Source organism: Microtus pennsylvanicus, chromosome 4, assembly GCF_037038515.1.
Source record: "Microtus pennsylvanicus isolate mMicPen1 chromosome 4, mMicPen1.hap1, whole genome shotgun sequence".
Classification (NCBI taxonomy): Eukaryota; Metazoa; Chordata; class Mammalia; order Rodentia; family Cricetidae; genus Microtus; species Microtus pennsylvanicus.
In genome coordinates this window covers 135,591,887-135,613,078 of record NC_134582.1, presented here as the reverse complement: position 1 = coordinate 135,613,078, position 21,192 = coordinate 135,591,887, and the positions used below count along the sequence as shown (strand labels likewise).

At 36.6% G+C, this 21,192-nt stretch overlaps 1 protein-coding gene across 14 annotated transcripts in view; it reads right to left on the bottom strand.

Moving 5' to 3' along the window:
• The window catches only part of Mllt10 (MLLT10 histone lysine methyltransferase DOT1L cofactor), a 151,799-nt gene that overhangs the window by 56,934 nt on the left and 73,673 nt on the right, over positions 1 to 21,192 (bottom strand). For all 14 annotated transcript variants that reach the window (XM_075970575.1, XM_075970573.1, XM_075970576.1 and 11 more), the window contains 3 exons: positions 19,816 to 19,911; positions 8,498 to 8,753; positions 5,365 to 5,934 (listed from right to left, as the gene is read on the bottom strand). In XM_075970575.1, the coding sequence (XP_075826690.1) occupies positions 5,365 to 5,934; positions 8,498 to 8,753; positions 19,816 to 19,911 (922 nt within the window). The remainder of the gene's footprint in view (positions 1 to 5,364; positions 5,935 to 8,497; positions 8,754 to 19,815; positions 19,912 to 21,192) is intronic.

Sequence of the window (21,192 nt, the reverse complement as noted above, 5' to 3'; positions counted from 1 at the left end):
GATTAAACCAGAGTACTTAAGGTGTTCTTTAGAACATAAGACAGTACTGTTACTATAGACTGAATGAGGCAACTCTTCTTTTCTATGAAATTGTGAAATGATAAATTATCAAGACTAAGTCCAGAATGTCCGATTTCTTAATCCTGGTACTCACCCTTCCCACCCCCCACCAACTGCAACACAAACACAAGCCTCTTATTTCTATTGGATTTATCCCTTAAATATGTATTTACTCCCTTTTCTGCAAATAATGTAGAGCTACTTTTCTTCTTACTCCAAAGTACAGCTTAATTTCTCTCTACTCTCTTCCAGTGTGATACAAAACTTTACAATGAAATGATTTGTATTACAGCTTAACTGTAAGCACTGGAAGGGCATGTACAGTGACACATGATACAATTCCCATAGAAACAAGCTCAGTGCTCACCACTTTTAAAAGACAATACTTCATGCTATGTTAAAAGCACTGTGCTGGCAGTGAATATACAGTGACAAGACAGAGTCCCTAACCTCACTAGTGTGACAGTTGATCATGCCTAGCCAGTGCTTCCATAAACAAACAAACAAACAAACCATTAGTAACTCACCAACCTGTTGTTAAAACAAAAAACTTTTCAGACCCGAGTCTCAACTGCATAGTCTTTAGCTGGCCTGGAACTTTCTAGGCAGACCACGCGGCCTTAAACACACAGAGATCCTACAGCTGCCTCAGCCTCCTCAGACCTGGAATTTACGGCATGTGCCACCATACCTACCTTCTTCCTACTTTATTACTTGTTAGAGGGACAGGGCGGGTGGGGGGGGGGGGTTGAGACAGCCCTGGCTGTCCTTGTCCTATGCGAACCAAGCTGGCCTAGAACTCAGAGATTCACCAGCCTCTGCCCCCAAGTGCTGGGATTAAAGGCATGTGCCACCACATGGTGATGACTTTTATGGTTAATAAGCAATTTCTGAACTTAAAATTTAAGAAAAATTAATTTTTAAATTTAGGAAATTTTAATTTTTAAAAATTAATTTTAATTTAAAATTAATTAATTTAAAGAATGAGGGTATTATTACTGAAAATTACATTATTGTCTAAATTTGCTCATACATTCCACTGCTTGCTTAAAGAATGACATTATACTATCAGTTGAATTTTACAACAAAATTTTTCTCAAATCAGGAATTCGGTTTCAGCACAAGCTAAGTATCTGTACGTGTTAGTGTTGTAGAATATTATTTTAAGATGTGTTATATTTGTTTATACTGTTGGAACATTTGTTTTAATGATGCGAAGATGTACTTCATTCTTTTATGTTACATTTGTTTAACTCTGTGAAGCTGTGTTGCACTGCCTGTCTTTATTTGGGTTTTTTTTTTGTTTGTTTTTTGAGACAGAACACCTGATTGGTCTAATAAAGAGCTGAACGGCCAATAGCAAGTCAGGAGGAAGGACAGGCAGGGTAGGCAGTAGGTAAAATAAATAGAGGGAGAAAGAAGGAAGATGAGGAGCAAGATAACAAGGAGAGGAGGACATCAGGGACCAGTCACCCAGCTATAAAGCTAGCCATGGAGTAAGAGTAAAGTAAGATACACAGAAATAGAGAAAGGTAAAAGTGCAAAGACAAAAAGCAGATGGGATAATTTAAGTTAAGAAAAGCTGGCTAGAAATATTTCAGAACTGAGTGGCAGGACCCCAAAAGAGCAAATAAAATAACCAACTACATGTTAGTTTCTTGTCCAACATAATAATAATATTGAATGCATCTTAAGAGCTTAACACAATGTAAAGCACATGCTCGACAGCAGTTGTCAATTCCTAACACATTACTTTTAGGAAGGTATAATCATCCTAAATACAGTTAGCCAAGCTTCTGGAGAGCAGACTTTTTACTCCCAATTTATCAGTAAAAAGCACTCTGTTCTAGATACAAAACTTTCATTAGAAAGGCATAAAATGGCCAGGCAGTGGCAGTGCCTGCCTTTAATCTTAGCACTTGGGATACGGAGACAGGCAGAACCCTCTGAGTTCCAAAGATACATAGAGAAACCCTGTCCCTGTAATTTTAGCTATTTTAACACATATTTGGTTGCTTTAACACAACTTAAAATTTATTTACATTATTAAAATTTTAAATAATTTATTGATTTGAAACTATAGTATCTTCTAAAGGGAATTCCTTTTAGATAATTATGATTATATAATAGAGAGATAAAAATTATGAATTAAGCTTTTTACTGCAATTAATATAACACAAACTCTGCTCACTAAAAGTAACATTACTTTTCATGCCTAAAATCTCCCTAACAGCTTTTAAAAAAAAAAAACTCTTCTGAGAACTGTAAATTAGCTATTTTTTAATTCCATTAATCTAAAGGCATGTGTTTCAAAGAAGCATTCAAATGTAACTTTGAAATTCAAATATTTTCCGGTTATGTTTCAAAAATTACAGGACTCAGTGAAGACCTTAATAAAAATAATTTTAAGCTTTATATTCTCAGTCAGGTATTCATTTAATTATAACTTTTGCTAAAATAGTATGAACCCAATTTTTATAAGTAAACTTGCATTTAAATTTGCTTTTTGTAGGAAACGGTTAAGGCTGACTGCTAGGCCCTTATAGTCTCAAGGGAAGCATAAATAATAAACATTTATTCAAATGTGCAATATATTTAAATCTTTTTAAAGAACTTTGTTCCCACTGTAATTTACTTTTCCCACTTCCTGAAACAGTGATTCTGAACCAGAGGCAATTTTGGCCTCCTGGGGACATTTAACAATGTCTGCAGACATTTTTATTATGGAGGGAGTGCTACTAACAACTAATGAGAGGGGGCTGGGGATTCTGGTAAACATGTAAAAAAGACAAATACTGAATACAAAGACTATCCCACAACAAGTCAGTAACACCAAGACTGAGGACTGACCTTCAACCCCCCTCCATGGCATAGTGCTAGCAATGTAACAATTTTAGAAATTCCACTACATTGGGGGCTGTTTACAAAACCACAACAGGCACCAAAGTAATCTATTAGAAACAAACAAAAAACTCCAGGATGTATGGGGCAACTTTACCCTCAAAACCTCAGTTTTACCAGCTCTGGAACAGGGACATCAATAGCCCTTTATAAAACTATTACTAATTGAGATATAAATAACAATGCACTTAGTGAGACCTAACGTAACAGATAACACAGTGTTTTCATACAGAATTGCATATGTATGCTTCTTGGAATGGTTACTGTTATTTTTGCTTACTTCCTCTTACTGAAGTTAATACACAAGCCATTCAAAGATTCTTTTATTTTGTATTTATAAAATATACAATATAAAATATAAAAAATTTAACTTAACTGTTTTTATACACTATTTCTTCCTTCCCTCATTATGGGCTAATAAAACTGATTTTATCCATAATAGTGTTTCTTAACTGAAATCTCATTTCAACCATCAGAAATCCAAAGCTAGCAGAGAGGTTTACAGTCAAGATTTATTGAAACCCAATTATCTCCTATTCACAGGAAAAGAAAAGTGACAGACAAATGAAACTTGAAACTGTTAACGGTTGGTGCTGAAGAGATGGCTTGGTAGTTAAGAGCTTTTGTAGTTTTTCCAGAGGACCTGGATTCAACAACTATACCGGACAGCTCACAACAGCCTGTTAAACTCATCTCCAGGAGATCCAATGCCCTCATCTATTCTGACTTCCATAGGTGCCCATACATGTGCCACACAGATACACATAAATGAAAATAACAATAAATCTTTTATTAAAAAAAAAAAGCTGAGGCATGATGTCATGATGTCAGCTAGAGCAGAGGCTAGCAAATGTCTGTGGGTTTCAATGTTCTGAGCAATGAGACAGCCAGAGCTATGTAGGACAGGTAGTTCCCAGCACCCACACAGCAACTCACAATCGATCATCTGTAACTCCAGTTGCAGAGGGATCCTACACATACTTTTGGCCTCAGAAACCACCAGGCACACAAACACTTATAAAACAAAAATCATTAAAATGAATAAAGCATGCAAGTCCAGCATTTTTAAAGACTTAAAACTGTAACACAAATTACAGGTTGCATAGAAGCATACCAGTGACATGAGCACTACATATAAATTCATGTGTACTGTCATAAAAATAATGATAAAAGGTGATGCACACCTGTAATCTCAGCACCAACAAGACATGGATAACTGATTCACAGCCAATTTTAGGCTTATGTGTACTAAATAGTCACTTCTAAACAAGACTAGGACAGTTATTACAAAATCAAAAATAAAAGCAAGGCTGGGGACCATGTTCAAATCTATGTAATCAACTTTAATTTGAGATAAAAATAATGGTTAAAAAAATCTCTAAATACATTTAAAATGAATTTTAAAACAATTCAGGTATCATTCGACATGAAATGTACCTAACAAATACTAACTTTAAGTCAGAGTAATTCACATTATTTGTGTACAATTATAGAGAAAGAGAAAATTAGAGATGAGTTTTGCAAAAGAGCTCAAAACAAGAAGACACCAAAAGTCAGTGGAGAACTGTTCACATGTTAAGATGTGAATCCTGTTTTTGTGTTAAACATAATGTGCAGGTGGAGCAAAAGCACAATTGGGAAATACCAGATGAACAATAAGCTATTTAGTCTATATTTAATAACACATGAGATTATTTGGTGCTTAAATATTTAGCACTAGTTTTGCCAGGATTGTAAAATACTTTCACTTTTCTCATTAGGAAATGAAAAAAATAGTTGAGATGGCTCAAAGGTTTAAATAAATGTTAGCCACCAAGTCTGATGACCTGAGACTCACACAGTGGAAGAAAGAAGAGAATCAACTGCTCAAGTTGTCCTCTGGCCTCCATACATATGCTACAGTACATGCCATCTCCTCCTAAAAACTGGCCAGTCATGGAACAGACCACTGCAATTCCAACACTTGGAAGGCTGATTCATTGGAGGCCAAAAGTCCAAGGCCATTCTGGGTTACAGAGAGATCCAGGACAGTATGGGCCATTTAATGAGCTCCTATCTTTTATTTATAAACAAATATTTTTTAAAAATTAAAGTGTCATGTTAATTACCCAGCACTTGGGAGGCTGATCCACGAACAAGAGTTTGAGGCCAGCCATGGTTACAGCCTTGGTTACAGTGTGATTCGGGCCAGCCTGGGATATTTATTAAGCGCCTGTCCTCAAATAAATAAATAAATAAATGAATGAATGAATGAATGAATGAATGAATGAATGAGAAATGTCATGTTAATTAAATGTAGCTCACCAATTCAAAATACACTAATAACAACTGTTCATAACTTTCTGGCGAGGGAAAGAAAGGATAGTGAAGAAATGAAATGGAAAACAAGGCACAAATCTCTACCTGAACCAACTGGAGATGAGCCAACACTAAGACTCTGCAGACTTCCATTCCTGAGCAACGTAGGAGATTTCTGAAGACTAGAGCTTGTTACACTTCCTGCAGCTGATGCAACAGATGATGTTGGTGAAGCAGAAGAAACTGAGAGGTGAGAAACATTTTCTTGATTTTTGTTTCCTTTGGGTCGGCCAGGCCCATGTTTACTTTGTTTATTTCCTTTTCGTTTCTTTTCTTTTACAGCTTCTTCTTCTATACCAGAAGTCTGAGCTCGCTTATATCCTGCTGTAGGGAGGCTGGAAGTACCCAAATCTCCAGGTGAATTTTCAAAGCTTTTAGGCTGTGAAATAACAGTTGAGGCCACAGGGTGACCCACTAAAGAACTGAAACTATTTACTCCCCCCTCCTGGCTTCCAGACTCTCCTTTATGTACATCTTTGGTTGATGATGACTGCTGGGAGTGAGAATAACCGTCATTCCGCAGATCTGAGTCTGGAAAGCTTAAGAAGTCCTGAGGAGATTGCACTGAACTCCCAGAAGATGATTTTACACTGCCTGGAGTTCCTGAAAAACTGCCTGCAGCAAAACACAAAAAAACACCAAAGGTAGTGGAGGAAAAAAACTTGGGCACAAAGTTCCTCTAACCAACAGACATAACACAATTATCAAAAAGAAAAGGATGTTTTAAAAGTAAATTATAAAACATAGGTTATAACTCTATGTAACAAAGTTTAATACAAGAAATCAACTTTATCTCTAAAATTAAGATTAGAACACTTGTCAAAGGCAGTAGTATCACATACTCACTCTTGAATTGTACTGTATTACTAAGACACTAGCTATGTCTTATTTAACCTGATCTTTCTGTTTTGTTTTGTTTTTCAGACAGGGTTTCTCTGTGTAGTCCTGGCTATCCTGGAACTCACTTTATAGACAAGGCTGACCTCAAACTCACAGAGATCCGCCTGTTTCTGCCTCCAAAGTGCTGGAATTAAAGGTGGGCGCCACCACTGCTCATTGGGAACTGTCCTTTGTTCATAATGGAAATGAACAATCATGATTTTAAAAAGAAATTACCATGTAGAGAGATGGCTCGATGGTTTAGAGTACTTGTTCCTCTTGCAGAGTACCAAGTTTGGCTCCCAGCACCCATAAAGTGACTTACAATCATCTGTAACTCCCATTCCAGGGGATCTTATACCCTCTTCTGACCTCTTTAGGCACACAAAGAGGGCACAGACATACACAGACAGAACACTCATAAAGTAAATAAATCTAAAAACAAGAATGAAAAATCATGGAAAAAGAGGTAGCTCTTCTTTGCCTCTTTTCCAGCTGCTTATTCTCTCCTCACTCTAGTCAAAAACTTAGCAACCCCCTGCCATTATGCCGTTTAAGAAACTCTAAATCCTTATGTGCCTAGTAGAAAATTGCCCTGGGAGAAAAGTTTCCATCACCCCTATTTCACAATACTCTTTCCTTGTTTGCCAAATGAAATAAGCAACTAAATTAAACAGACTCAGCTCAGACATCTACTGTTTCATTAAGTCTTAACTGTAGAGTTTGCACAACATATGGGAGACCCTACTCTCAATCCCACACTAAAACACACACATGTACACACATGCACACATACACAATATTAAAAATATCAAATACTTCTATTGGTATATTTAAATTTTGTATAATCCACAGGTAATAAAAACAGTTAATAAAAAAACAAGGCCATCTTAAATACCCTAGCTTCATATTTCAACATTTTATTGGTTATTTCACATAACTATAACATATTTCCTATCTTTAATATTACAAAGTTCCAAAACCACAGGAGCTACCTCTTCAAAATTGAATAGCACTTCATACAAAGAAAAACTTAAGAATACAGCAGGTCTGGTGACCCACACTTATAATCCCTACACTTGGAGGAATGAGAAAGGATGATCAGAACCCACACAGGATATTAAAGCCATGCTGGGCTGCATCTCAAAAACTCAAATAAACAATTTTAATGAGATTAATTGACTTCTGCTAATACAACATTCATTTAAAATGTAAATGAAGTTACATTTAAGGTTAATTAAGGTTTGATTGATTTTCAAAGTGGTATAAAAATAACACTAATTTTTATTTAAATAAAATAGTAACTTTGGCATTTTGTTTTATCTATGCCTACTGAACTTTCTGTCCAAAAAGAAATACATTCACATACATATACCTGGCTTATACTTGTAGCTCCAAATTATTCCTATTATGACATACATGAATATATTTTTAATGAAAGGTCAGCAGATTAAGAATCTACTATTTATATATTACCATTAAGACCTTGGATTTAAGTCTAACAAATGCTTCAACAAAGATAAATGACAGTCCTTTCATTCATTTCTAAGGGAACACACAAGTGAACAAGCTACTTAACTTGGTTTCTTTCAAATTGTAACATTTCTGTTATTCAAGGTATTTGTGTTGACATTTAAAATGACATATAAAGCAAGAACATTAGTGTATATACTTTAAAATGTAACAGTGTTCCTATTTTCCATAAAACTACACATGCCCAATTAATATTGAACTTCATTCTTTAACCAAACAGTATTTGGGAAACAGACTAAAATACTATTTGCCACTTATGTAAAACTCAAATATATAGGGCATCCTGTTGACACAGCAGCCTGATCATAGAACATAGGGCTGTTGAGTAAAAGTCTACTTCAAGCTTTATAATTAATGCACTGCTTATAATATCACTAATACCTACTTGGATTCAATAAAATTTGCTTAATTCTCATCTACTTACTAAAACATAAAATGTTATTAGGAGAAGTAAATAAAAACAACTTACAGAAAGAATACCTATTCTGGGGAGGGGAGGGACATTTTCTCCCCAATCTTGATCCCTATTCTATAGCCATTTAAACATTAAAACTACAGTTTAAAAAACATAAATCATTCAATAAACAGAACAAAAGCTCTAGAAACACTTTAAAATGAAACACTACTTTTGGAAGTAATCCTACACTACCAACTATTTACATAATCTAGAATAATCCTTAGTCATAAGAAAAAAATGAATTCTTTTACAAAACATTAACAACTACTGGCTACTATCAAAATAAGTATTTTTACTAAAATATAATACCTTGTGGAAAGGGGCTAGATGCTGACACAGCTGTTCCTGGATTTCGTCCACCACCAGGCTTCCTTCCCCTTTGACCTGAGCTGTGAGCTGAAGATTTCTTCCCTTTTCCCTCTGACCCTCTAGCCTCTGAAACATCTTTTCCACTAGAGGTGTGTGCAGAGACTTCCTGGAAATTTGCATTTGTAAATCGTGCTGCAGTATCTTCCAAGCGCTTCAATGATCCAGATATAGAGTTGTTGCTAGTGCTTGTGTAAGTCTAACATTTTGATTCAAAAAAAAAAAAAAAAAAAACACAAAAAAACAAAAAAAAAAAGGAAAAAAAAAAGAAAGAAGGGGGAAGTAAAAGGAAAAAAGAACTAATTATATTTGGCTAAAGAAAACAGTATAAATAAGCACTAAACTTATGTGAACATTTCCATTCTAAAAAATTCAAGCTCTACCAAAGAAAATCATACCATAAAATCTATTTTATTTCTTTCTTTCTTTTTCTTTTTTTTTGCTGGTTTACCATCTTCACAATCAACCCCAGGGCCTTTCACACGTTGGGCTTCCATACCCCACCCTATCACTACTTTGAAACAAAGTATCTATAATAGATAAGATGACTGAAGGTAAGGCTGCAGCAAGTAACACTTGACCTTATTAATATATTTTAAAAAGCAATACCAAAGGTGTTCATTTTTCAAGCATTATTTTCACCAAGAACATACTATTGCTTAGCCATGAAATTATAAGCTTTAGTGTTCATAACAGTAGTCAGTGTTATAGAGAACAAAAAGCACATCATCCACTAGAGGACTACATGCATTAGGCTCCCTCCTAGAACGTAACAACAAAGTTCCAGTATTTGAAACACAAATCATTTCTCTGCAAACTGAAGTAAAGCTATATGATGTGAGGTAAAGCATATGACTAAAGGAAAATAAGATAAAGATTGTGTAGACAAGCAGTTTCTGGGTTTAGAAATCATCTTTTTAGAAATGCAACGTATGGCCAAATAAAGGCAAATAAAGTGAGTGTGGATGTACACAAACTAGATGTATGCTAATTAACATGATTCATAGCATCCCTCAGGAGCAAGAGACTTTATATCACCAGTATATTCACAAGTATCCGATGTGTTTAAATACACTACCTTGAACATAACTAGTAATAAATTTTGAATAAATCTTTGTGATATACCTGTTATCAAACGTAATGTGAAATTAAAAAATCTAAAGATACACAAGTATTAATTTCTATGCAATACTTAGTCTGAGAATAAACTTGAAATTGAAAAATAATAAAAAATCAGTTTTAAAAATGACTGATGATTTTTGCAAAATCAATGTTCAAAAGAAAAAACTAAGAGAAATGTTTTGAAAATCAAATCTTGCTGGGTAGTGGTGGCACTTGGGAGGCAGTGGCAGGCAGATCCCTGATACTTGCTAGAGTTTAGATCTTGAATATATCCAAGGACCCAATGCTAAGACCTGGCTAACAAGTCAAGGCAGTGGAACCTACGTGTGGGGCCTAGTGGAATTAGGCACCAAGGACGTGCCTGTGAAGAAGACACTTAGGGGCTAACTTCCCCTTTTCACCTTGAGATGAACAGATGACCTCTACCAATGCAGGTTAAAGCAATGAGACCAAGCAACTCTACACTGAAACTATGATCTAAAAAAAACCCTTCCTTCCTTATAATGATCCCATTGTGTATGCTGTCAAAGTCAAAGAAAGGTGGCTAGGACACTCGACTGAAGGCAGTATAGCCTTTTCTGGTTTTTAAGTGTATACGAGTGTTTTCCCTGCATGTACGTATGTGGTACACCAAGTGCATGCTTGAGTTCAAAAGAAGAGGTCAGATACCCCTGAAATTGATTCTGAGCTACCATCCTAAGGGTGGTTGAGTAATGAACCCAAGGTCACCACGTGGGTGCTAAAAACTGAACCCAAATCCTCTACAAACAGTACTTGTGCTTTTACTCACTGAACCCTGTCTCTAGCAACCCCAGTCCCTTTTGGTTTTTTTTGGTTTTTTTTGTTTTTTTTTTTTTTTTTGGAGACAGAGTTTCTCTGTAGCTTTGGAGCCTGTCCTGGAATAGCTCTTGTAGCCCAGGCAACCCTCAAACTCACAGAGATCCACATGCCTCTGCCTCCTGAGTGCTGGGATTAAAGGCATGCGCCACCACCGCCCAGCCCCAGTCCTTTTTTAAATTAACATTTACAAATGTAATTTTAAAGGCTTCATTTATTTTTATTCTATGTGTTATAGATATTTTGTCTATTTACCATGAACATGCAGCGCCTGCAGAAGTCAGAAGAGAGTGTCAGATCTTCTGGAACTAAGAGTTACAGGTGGCTGTTATCACCAAGTTTGGGGCTAGGAACCAAATCTGGGTCCTCTGACGAGCTCTTACCTACTGAGCCATCTTCCTAGCCCCATAATACAGTCTCTCTATTCTTTCCACTAGAAAGAAAACTGGCTATTTGGTTGTAATAAGAATCAATTAATGCGTGCAAACATTGGTCGTTCTGATTTACAGGCAATTTAATGAGTAATTAAGAATATGCTTTGTTTCACAGCCTGGAGTCACTAGGCTGCTGCTAAAATATGACATTAATATAACTACTATGTTGCTATACTAGGTACAAATTATTTCCTACTTTAAACAAAACCCTTAAATTTATAAAGAAGAAATGACTCTGTACTAGGGAACCAAAATTTTCAGTTATGGTTTTATTTAAAATCTGTATTTGTGTCATACTGTTGTACAAGGCTCTGTCATTTATGCTGGTGAATTGGAAAGTAACAACAGAGAAGGGCTATTTCTTCAATCATGAGTAGGTGTAAAATACTGGACAAATATGATATTTCGTTTGTGCTGTAACAAAGTTAGCCTGAGAATCAGAGTTAGGGGCAGGATACTAGTCAGCCACAGGCCAGGCAGTGGTAGCACAAACCTTTAATCCCAGCTCTCGGGGAGGCAGAAGCCTCTGTGAATTCAATGCCACCCTGGGCTACACTAGATTGATCCAGTCTCAAAGAGAAACAGAGCCAGGCAGTGGTGGCTTACACTTTTAATCCCAGTACCTAGTCGCACACCTTTAATTCCAACACTAAGAAGGTGTAGACTGGAAGGGATATGGGTGGGCAGAGAGGAATATAAGGCAGGAGGAGGATAGGAGTGCAGACTGAGGACTAGTAGAGATAGGACACCCTATTCAGTGGGAAGGATGTCGTAGAAGAACTAGGGGCTGGCTGCTCTACTTCTCTACCTGTCAGCATTTACCCCTATATCTGACTCTGTGCTTTTATTATTAAGACAAACTAGAATTCACACTACAGACAAAAGTCTCAAAAGAGCCACAGATTTTCCCTAGATAACTTGGAGAACCCATTATAGAAATTATCCTAATTCAAAAAACAGAAATGGAGACTTGAGTTTAAACCTTGGAAGCCAGTGGAAAGACAGAATCTTATCCTGTCTCTGTGACTTCAAGGCCAGCATGGTCTACATAGTAAGATCCAGGCAGACAGAGCTTCTTTCTCTACCTGTGTGTTTCTGGCCTTTGTGCATACTTCTGTCAGCTTGTGTGTATACCTATATACCCACCCACATTCAACCCAGAGTAACCTGCTAGAGTCTCCCTTCCTGATATTATGTTTCACCTGCATAGTTCGTTCCTCCCATTACCTTCAAACCCTCAGCTATTCATACCTATCTTTCAACAATAACTGGATGAACAAATAGTAAAAAAATGAGTTAGGAAATAAACAAAACAACACAAAAGAGTCAATAAATTTAAAGGAAGTGACATAAAGAGTAAATTAAAAACAAATAACCAAGATAAATGGAAGATATTTCAAAACAAAGTAAAACAATTCTTTTTTTGGGGGGGAGGGGGAGGAGACAGGGTTTCTCTGTAGCTTTAGAGCCTGTCCTGGAACTAGCTCTTGTAGGCCAGACTGGCCTTGAACTCACAGAGATCACCTGTCTCTGCCTCCTGGGATTAAAGGACTGCGCCACCAACGTCTGGCACTAAAAGAATTCTAATTAACCTCTGCAACAAAGAAGAAATCAAAATAAAAAAACAAGATATTTTCTTAACAATCCATAAAAAAGCAAACATTACACCAAAGTTAGAAAATGTAGTTTCTATCAGTAAATGTCTAAGACATTAGGATTCCTACTTTGTAGTCCAACCTAAAGAGCTTTTAAGTCTTCACTCTGAAATGAAACACATACAAAGTGTACATAACAGCCTGAAAATCATCAGAAAAGTAGTCACAAACAAGCTGCTCCCCAACACACTAGAGAAGCAAATAAAATATAGAAACATGACTTAACTTATACCAGATTAAGCAACTAAACTAGAGCTGGGAAACCTAACAGGTCAGTGTAGACCAGGCCAAGAGAAAAACTCCCAGGAGGACCCTCACAGTTGAGAATTTTACCTCTAGAAACTCTAGCAGGTCCTCAGAGAATTTAGGAGAATAGTCCCCAGGGATTCACAAAAGAAACCACCGGAGAGTACTTAGAACATCTGTTTTTGTCTGTTGTTATTGATTCCGTGGGGAAGGGTGTGCTACGGTGCACATTCGTGTGTCTATCTGTCAGAGCTGTTTTTTTCTTAGACCATGTGGATGGAGCCTGGGAATCAACTCTGATTGTAAGGCTTGGCAGCAATCTTAGAACCATTCAAAGCATTCTGTACTTAACAAGTCCTGCCCTTGGGAGGAACTAGCTAACCATACCTTGACATGTTAGAGTTTTATCAGTGCTGGGGGTTGGGGGACTATAACTTCTATCAGTACACCCTGTTTTCCCCCTTGAGGGAGGTAGAGGGATGGTTAAAAACGGAGAAACATTTGTAAAATTCATGGTCACAGAAACACTTAAGTTCTAAGACTTAATACAAATATAGAAAGCCTTCTCTGCCCATACCTCACACCAGAATACTACTGAAGGTTTGTCTATTTACTCTGGTTCCTTTTACTAGGACATGGTAATCTCTGCAGCAAGCAAGGACTACTAAAAGATTATTTTTAAAAAAAAATCTTTAAGAAACTAAGAACATTATAGATTCAATTCATGCCCATCAAAATCCCAGCAAAATTCTTCAAAGACCTCAAAGAATGGTACTCAATTTCATAGGGAAAAGCAAAAAACCCAGGATAGCCAAAACAATCCTGTACAATAAAAGAACTTCTGGAGACATCACAATCCCTGACTTCAAACCCTACTACAGAGCTACAGTGCTGAAAACAGCCTGGTTTTGGCATAAGAACAGACAGCAGGACCAATGGAACCAAATAGAAGACCTAGATATCAATCCATACATCTTTGAACACCTGATTTTTGACAAAGACGCAAAAAATAACAAATGGAAAAAAGAAAGCATATTTAACAAGTGGTGCTGGCATAACTGGATATCAACATGTAGAAGAATGAAAATAGACCTATCTATCACTATGCACAAAACTCAAGTCCAAATGGATCAAAGACCTCAACATAAAGCCAGCCACACTGAATCTCATAGAAGAGAAAGTGGGAAGTACACTTGAACACATTGGCACAGAGAACCACTTCCTAAATATAACCCCAGCAGCACAGACACTGAGAGAAACAATTAATAAATGGGACCTCCTAAAACTAAAAAGCTTCTGTAAAGCAAAGGACACAGTCAACAAGACAAACCAGCAGTCTACAGAATGGGAAAAGATCTTCACTAACCCCACATCAGACAGAGGTCTGATCTCCAAAATATACAAAAAAACTCAAGAAATTGGACACCAAAAGAAGACATAATCCAATTTAAAAAAATGGAGTACAGACCTAAACAAAGAACTCTCAAAAGAGAAATCTAAAATGGCTGAAAGACATAAGGAAATGTTCAACATCCTTAGTCATCAGAGAAATGCAAATCAAAACAACTCTGAGATTCCATCTTACACCTATAAAAATGACCAAGATCAAAAACACTGATGACAACTTATGCTGGAGAGGTTGAGGGGAAAAGGGAACACTTCTGCATTGCTGGTGGGAATGCAAGCTGATACAACCCCTTTGGATGTCAGTGTGGTGATTTCTAAGAAAATTAGAAAACAACCTTCCTTAAGACTCAGTAATACCACTTTTGGGTATATATCCAAAGGATGTTCAACCGTGCAACAAGGACATGTGCTCAACTATGTTCATAGCAGCTTTGTCTGTCATAGCCAGAACCTGGAAACAACCTAAATGTCCCTCGACAGAAGAATGGATAAGGAAAATGTGGTACATTTACACAATGGAGTACTACACAGCAAAAAAAAAAAAAAAAAAAAACAAAAAACGACATCTTGAATTTTGCAGGAAAATGGATGGAGCTAGAAAACATTATTTTGAGTGAGATAACCCAGACAATTATCACAACATGTATTCACTCATAGGCGATTTTTAAACATAAAGCAAAGATCCCAGAGAACTTAGACAATAATGAGGACACTAAGAGAGACTTGCATAAATCTAATCTACATGGGAAGTAGAAAGTAGAAAAAGACAAGATCTCCTGAGTAAATTAGGAGCATGGCGACCTAGGGGAGGGTTAAAGTGGGGAGGGGAGTGCCAGAGAGGGGAGCAGAGAAAAATGTAGAGCTCAATAAATATTAATAAAAATTAAAATTAAAAAAAACTAAGAGCATCAAAACAGCATCAGATACAACAAGAATATCAAAATCATTGAGCCAGTAATTAAAAGTGTGTGTATGGTTTGATGTTCAATAAAAGGTATGGTAACCTACACCCAATTTTAGCATTCTGGAAACCAATACACAAGAACACTAAGTCGAGTCCACCTAGAGCCACACAGAAGATCCTCAAACAGTGCCTCAATAGAATAGACCATTATAAGCAAGATAAAGGCCAGAAACAAAAAGAGAGGAAGGGGAGAACAAAAAAAAAAAGGAGAACAGAATACAAAAAAAAAAAAATCACAAAAGACTGTAATGATAGAGAAAAGAAAAAACAAAATCAACAAATAGAAAATAGTAACAATTAAGGTCCCTGGTAGCCATAGTATATAAATTAAGTTTCCTAAACATGGTTTAATCACAGAAAGATTGTCAGAGTAGATCAAAGTTCAAAAACCATGTGTGGCCTAGAAGAAACCTACTTTCAATGGTTAATCTAAACTGTTGACATGATGACATTAGGACCACCTGGCTTATTCAAGGGAGGTTATCTTGGTCAGGTTAATTGGGGGTAGGAAGGCTTCAGCATTGCAGGCAGCCACAGTCCTTGGGCTAGGATCATGGACTCAAGTAGAAGAGTACCTCAGTGGCGGTGATGGTGCACACCTTTAATCTCAGCACTCAGGAGGCAGAGGCAGGTGGATCTCTTGAGTTTGAGGCCAACCTGGTCTACAGAGTGAGTTCCAGGACAGTCTCTAAAGCTACACCGAGAAACCTTGACTCAAAAACCAAAAAAGTGGAAGAGCTTAGCACAGACAGCCATTTCCCTCTGCAAGTTCCGTGTGACTAACTCGCCACGGCTCAGACAGGCTCCTAGCGCTGGGATTTCTCTGCCAGGATGGACTTTATCCTGGAACCATTAGACAGAATAAGCTACTTTTCTTGAGTTGCCTTTGTCAATGTTATCACAACAGAAAAGTAACTAAGGCATTAAGTATAGACACACAGAGTATGAAGGAAATGGATGAATAAAGATATGCCAACACTAATCCCAAGTAAAGCAGCAGTTAAAATTAAAAATAAAGAGAACAAAGCCGGGCAGTTGTGGCATATGCCTTTAATCCCAGCACTTGGGAGGCTGAGGCAGGTGGATTGTGAGTTCAATCCCTGGGCTACAGAACATTAAAACTGTCTGTCTAAAAGGAAAACAGAGCTCATACAAAGGTGAACCCAGCACTGGGGATCACGTGCCTTTAACCCCAACAATAGGGAGGTGGACAGAGGAGCAATGTGGCTGGGCAGAGAGAATATAAGGGATCCAGTCTGAGGTTTGGCAATGTGAAGATCGTCCCTTAGGTCTGAGCATTGGTAGAGAGAGGTAAAAGGTCTCTCGAGTGGTTGGCTACTCTGTTTTTCCCAATATCTGTCTCTAGGTTTTAATTATTTGTGCTACACAAAAGTCAAAAAGATAAAAAGCATTTATCTATATAAGGCTTGCAATATGCTCATAGCAGCTTTATTTGTAATAGCCCCAAACCAGAAACCTAGATATTCACCAACTACTGAATCAATAAGCAAGCTATTCTAGCCATAAAACAAGAAAGTAGACAATGACAAAAATGATTCAACTATTGATAGACATAACACAGTTCAAATCTTATGCAGAATGAAATAATCCAAACTAAAATTTAAAAAGTGTCACACTGTATGTTTCTCCTTTTAAACTTTCTAAAGAATTCAAGCTAATTTAAAGCTACAAAAAGCAGAATTACCTAAGAAGAGATGGGAATGGGAGACACAGAAGATAATTGTAAAACACATTTTTTACCTAAAACCATGGTGGTAGTTTTTATTAGTACATGTACTTGAAAATTTATCAAAAATGCATTTTTTGTTGTGTCGCTGCACACTTTTAACCCCAGCACTCACTCCGGAGACAGAGATAGGTGGCATTCTGTGCAATTTCTAGCCAGGCAAATCAACACACCGAGACCTGCTTCCTCCTTATCATCCTCTTTATAATTTTAATATTGTTTTACTTTAAATATGTGTAACTTATTACATAACAATTATAACTAAATTAAAAGTAACAAAATAACCAATGTATCTGGTATACTGAACTTTATTATAAAATAAGCATTTATATTTTTTCCAAATTAAGATTACTTTAAAAAGTAGCCAGGTAATGGTGGCACATGCCTTTAATCCCAGCACTGGGGAGAGAGAGGCAGGCAGATCTCTGAGGTAGAGAGGTCAGCCTAGTCTACAGAACATCCAGGGGTACATAGAGAAACCTTGTGTCAAAACAAACAAAAAACAAAGAAAAGAAAAACTTAACCTTCAAATATAACTGTCTTGGTAGATAGTGCAGGGAAAGAACAACAAAAAAGTGACTTTTATAAATTTGTACTTTGACTTCATTATAACAAAAGTCTGTAAGATTTCTTAAAATATTAATCGTTAAAATTTTAAAGTATAAAAATTAAACATAGGAAAGCAATTCAAAAAGTCTCGGCAGAAGGTGGTGATACACGCCTTTAATCCCAGCACTAGGGAGGCAGAGGCCAGCCTGGCCCACAAAGTGCATTTCCAGGACAGCCAGGGCTGTCACTCAGAGAAACCCCATCTTGAAAGTAAACAAGTCTTACAGGGCTGGTGCTGGGGTACAGCTCAGTAGGAAACCACTTGCCTAGCAGTAATGAGGCCTGGTATTCTAACTTCAATACAAAACAGGAAAGAAAGAAGGAAACAGCAAGGGAGGGAGGGTGGTCTTTATCCTCTCCTATAAATACTGCAAGAAGGAAATCTCACTAACTACAGAAAATCTTCTTGCATGTGGAGACCCCTGGGGACGCAAAATTAAAACCCTTAAGTGATTGGCAATGATGGTAAGAAAACTACTATGTCCCCTACTAATTATAAAAAGTAACGGATCTATTAAGATTACTTTTTTTAACGATTAGGCTTAATTTGTCACAAATTTAAAAACAGAAATAAATTGATGCTTACATGCTTCTATGAAATTTTTAGAAAAACAATGACAACCACAGAGAAACCCTGTCTCGAAAAAAACAAAACAAAACAGAAAAACAATGACACAAAAACTAAATCTCCAGGTACCAAAATCAAAGGCTTTTTCCTCTTTCACCTCCTGTTCTACCATAAAAATAAGACAATCTGGTTCTGAATATAAAGGACTGCAAATTAATTAAAGGCAGAAGACACAGCAGAGGTAAAGTTAGAAAAACACTAAACATGATGCTCCCTGCTCTGGGATGAAGGAGCTGACCAGGGACAGGGACCTAGGGAAGAAAAGTGGGCTGCCTGGAAAGGGGGTGGCTGACACAGAAATGGAGCCTCAAAATCCTACAACCACAACCTGAGTTTAGAAGATTCATCCCACTGAGAGGCGATCTGACACTCTGATTTTAGCCTTTACCTATGATATACTAGTACAATGTATCCAGACTATCTTGCAAACAGAACCAGAGACATGATAAATTTTTATTTTATTTTAAAATGCTGAACTGTGGTAACATGTTCTGATACCAAAACCTGTATACATGACAATTCTTTCTTCTAAAGCCTCACACGTATCTTTTAGAAAATCAGAAGGGGTTCGTGTTTGAATGTACCCAAAATTTGAGCACCCCTGTATCTCCACGTTTAGTACCACCTTCAGTGGCAGGCTATTTTAAGAACCTCCTTATAGCCTCTCTGGCGTCTAGTCTTCCTACCTTCTCTCCTTCCCATCCCTTCACCAAAGCAACTGAAACACCTTATAAAACTCAAGTTACAAACCATATTTAATTTCAGTTCTGCCTAATAGCTCCATTTTCACTAACACCAAGGCAAGGTTTTACACGAGGCCTATGTAGCTAGACCTTTGTGGAGAGACCCTTATATTGGCCTCATCTCCAAATGCACTTCCTCACTCACTCCTCTTTCCCAGCCAAATGTTCCCATTTCTAGGCTATTTTCAAATCATCTTATGATAATCTGAGTGATGCCTAACAATTAATATGAACCAGATGTATGTGTTCTTTTAATGTTTGTAATAATATTTAACATTAGTAACATTAAATATTTTATCTTAATCAATTCCAATTATTATTTCCCCTATTTTACAGGTATTGAAATAGTGTTGCAGAGAGGTAAATCAACCTAAGGTTCAATTACTAAGTGGTGAAGCCAGATTTCTAAGTCACAGGTAGCTGAAGTCTGAATTAAACGCTATTTCTTAATTTAGATGGTGTCATTCACTTGTTATCTATACATGGTCCTTGAAGACAAGAACAGAATAAACAGAAAACAGCATAAAGGACTAAAAAGGCGATAGTTCTAAGTGCATACATGGCTAGAAAGGTGGGCAAAATTGTAACCAGAACACTGGGAATCAAGAGACTCCTTGGAAGTTAAAAACCAGTATTTCATTAATTACATAAAACAAAATTTGAGGGCTGGAGAGATGGCTCAGAGGTTAAGAGCATTGCCTGCTCTTCCAAAGGTCCTGAGTTCAATTCCCAGCAACCACATGGTGGCTCAGACATCTGTAATGAGATCTGGTGCCCTCTTCTGGCCTGCAGGCACACAAACAAACAGAACACTGTATACATAATAAATAAATATTTTAAAAAAACAAAATTTGATACTTCAATCTTACTTTTTCTGTAGTAACAGTCAACGAAGGAACCAAGGCAGGTGATGGTTCTGGTTGCTTCTTGTGTTTCTGTTTGTGTTTGTCCTTTTCTTTGTATTTCTAAAAATAAACAAAAGATGTTTTAAAATTAATAATTCATATATATGTAATATTCTTTTATAACCTTTGTTTAAAAAATCACCCATTTTTTCAGTTATGTATAAAAATTATTTTAAAATGGCCCTTCCTTATCTTTGTCCAATCTAAGTAATAGCAATGAATAACTAAAGGCTGTCTCTATTTGCTATAATTATATGTAGCAAAAATAGATTTTTTTCCTTCCTAAAAATATAGTTTTTATAAATAGCACTTTAAGATCTACAGGACACTTCACAAAGCACACACACATAATTAATTCTTTGGGCTTTCATTGTTTTGAAAAGAAGTGGCTCCTGTGTAAGACCTAAAATGAGAAATACCCTACCTGAACCACCTCAGTGCTGTGACTCTTTATGAGCACCTCCATGGACTGAACGTCCAGTAACTAGACATTAGGACAAAGGAACTCGAGCAAAGAAATTGTTTCCTCAGTTTCTAATAACAACCAAAAGCAAAACAAAAACAACAAAGGGGGGAGGGCAAGGCAAGGTTATACTAATATAACTGAAGCACTAGAACAATCTACACCTCAATACAAAAAAAAACGTGGTTAAATAAGAAATTACATAAGATCCCAACTTTGTTTACTATCAAAGGTTTTCTACGAAAATGTTCTCAGTACTGTGTATGATTATTCAGTTAATTGAATCTATCTATTTCCCACAATGCATAAAAACTTAACCCATTAAACCACTTTACTTGTTCAAGGCAAGAAGAATAAGTTTCCTTTCCCTGTCCTAAAAAGCATTATTATATTCGAGCAGAACAAAACACATAAAAATAAAGGATACAGTTCTTAATACAACATTCTAAAAACAACCACTGTTTCTGGCTGTAGTATAAATACAGTGAAACAAAAAAAATGTAAACAGAATAAAACCTTTCATTCAAATTTTAGAACAAACTTTTTTATACTTCTTTTAATTGATTACTCCAAAACAGTGATACTTCCATTTTTGGCAATTGAACACCATTGTTCTATCAAAAAGTGATGGAGGTGGGTCTTGTATCTTATCTGTTGCTTTCATTGGTTAACTAATAAAGAAAACTGTTTGGCCTGATAGGACAGAAAATTAGGTAGGCGGAGTAGACAGAACAGAATGCTGGGAGAAAGAAGCTGAGTCAGAGAGTCGCCATGATTCTCCCACCTGACACAGCCGCAGTTTAAGATCTTCCTTGGTAAGCCACCTCGTGGGCTACACAGAATATTAGAAATGGGTTAGATCAATATGTAAGAGCTAG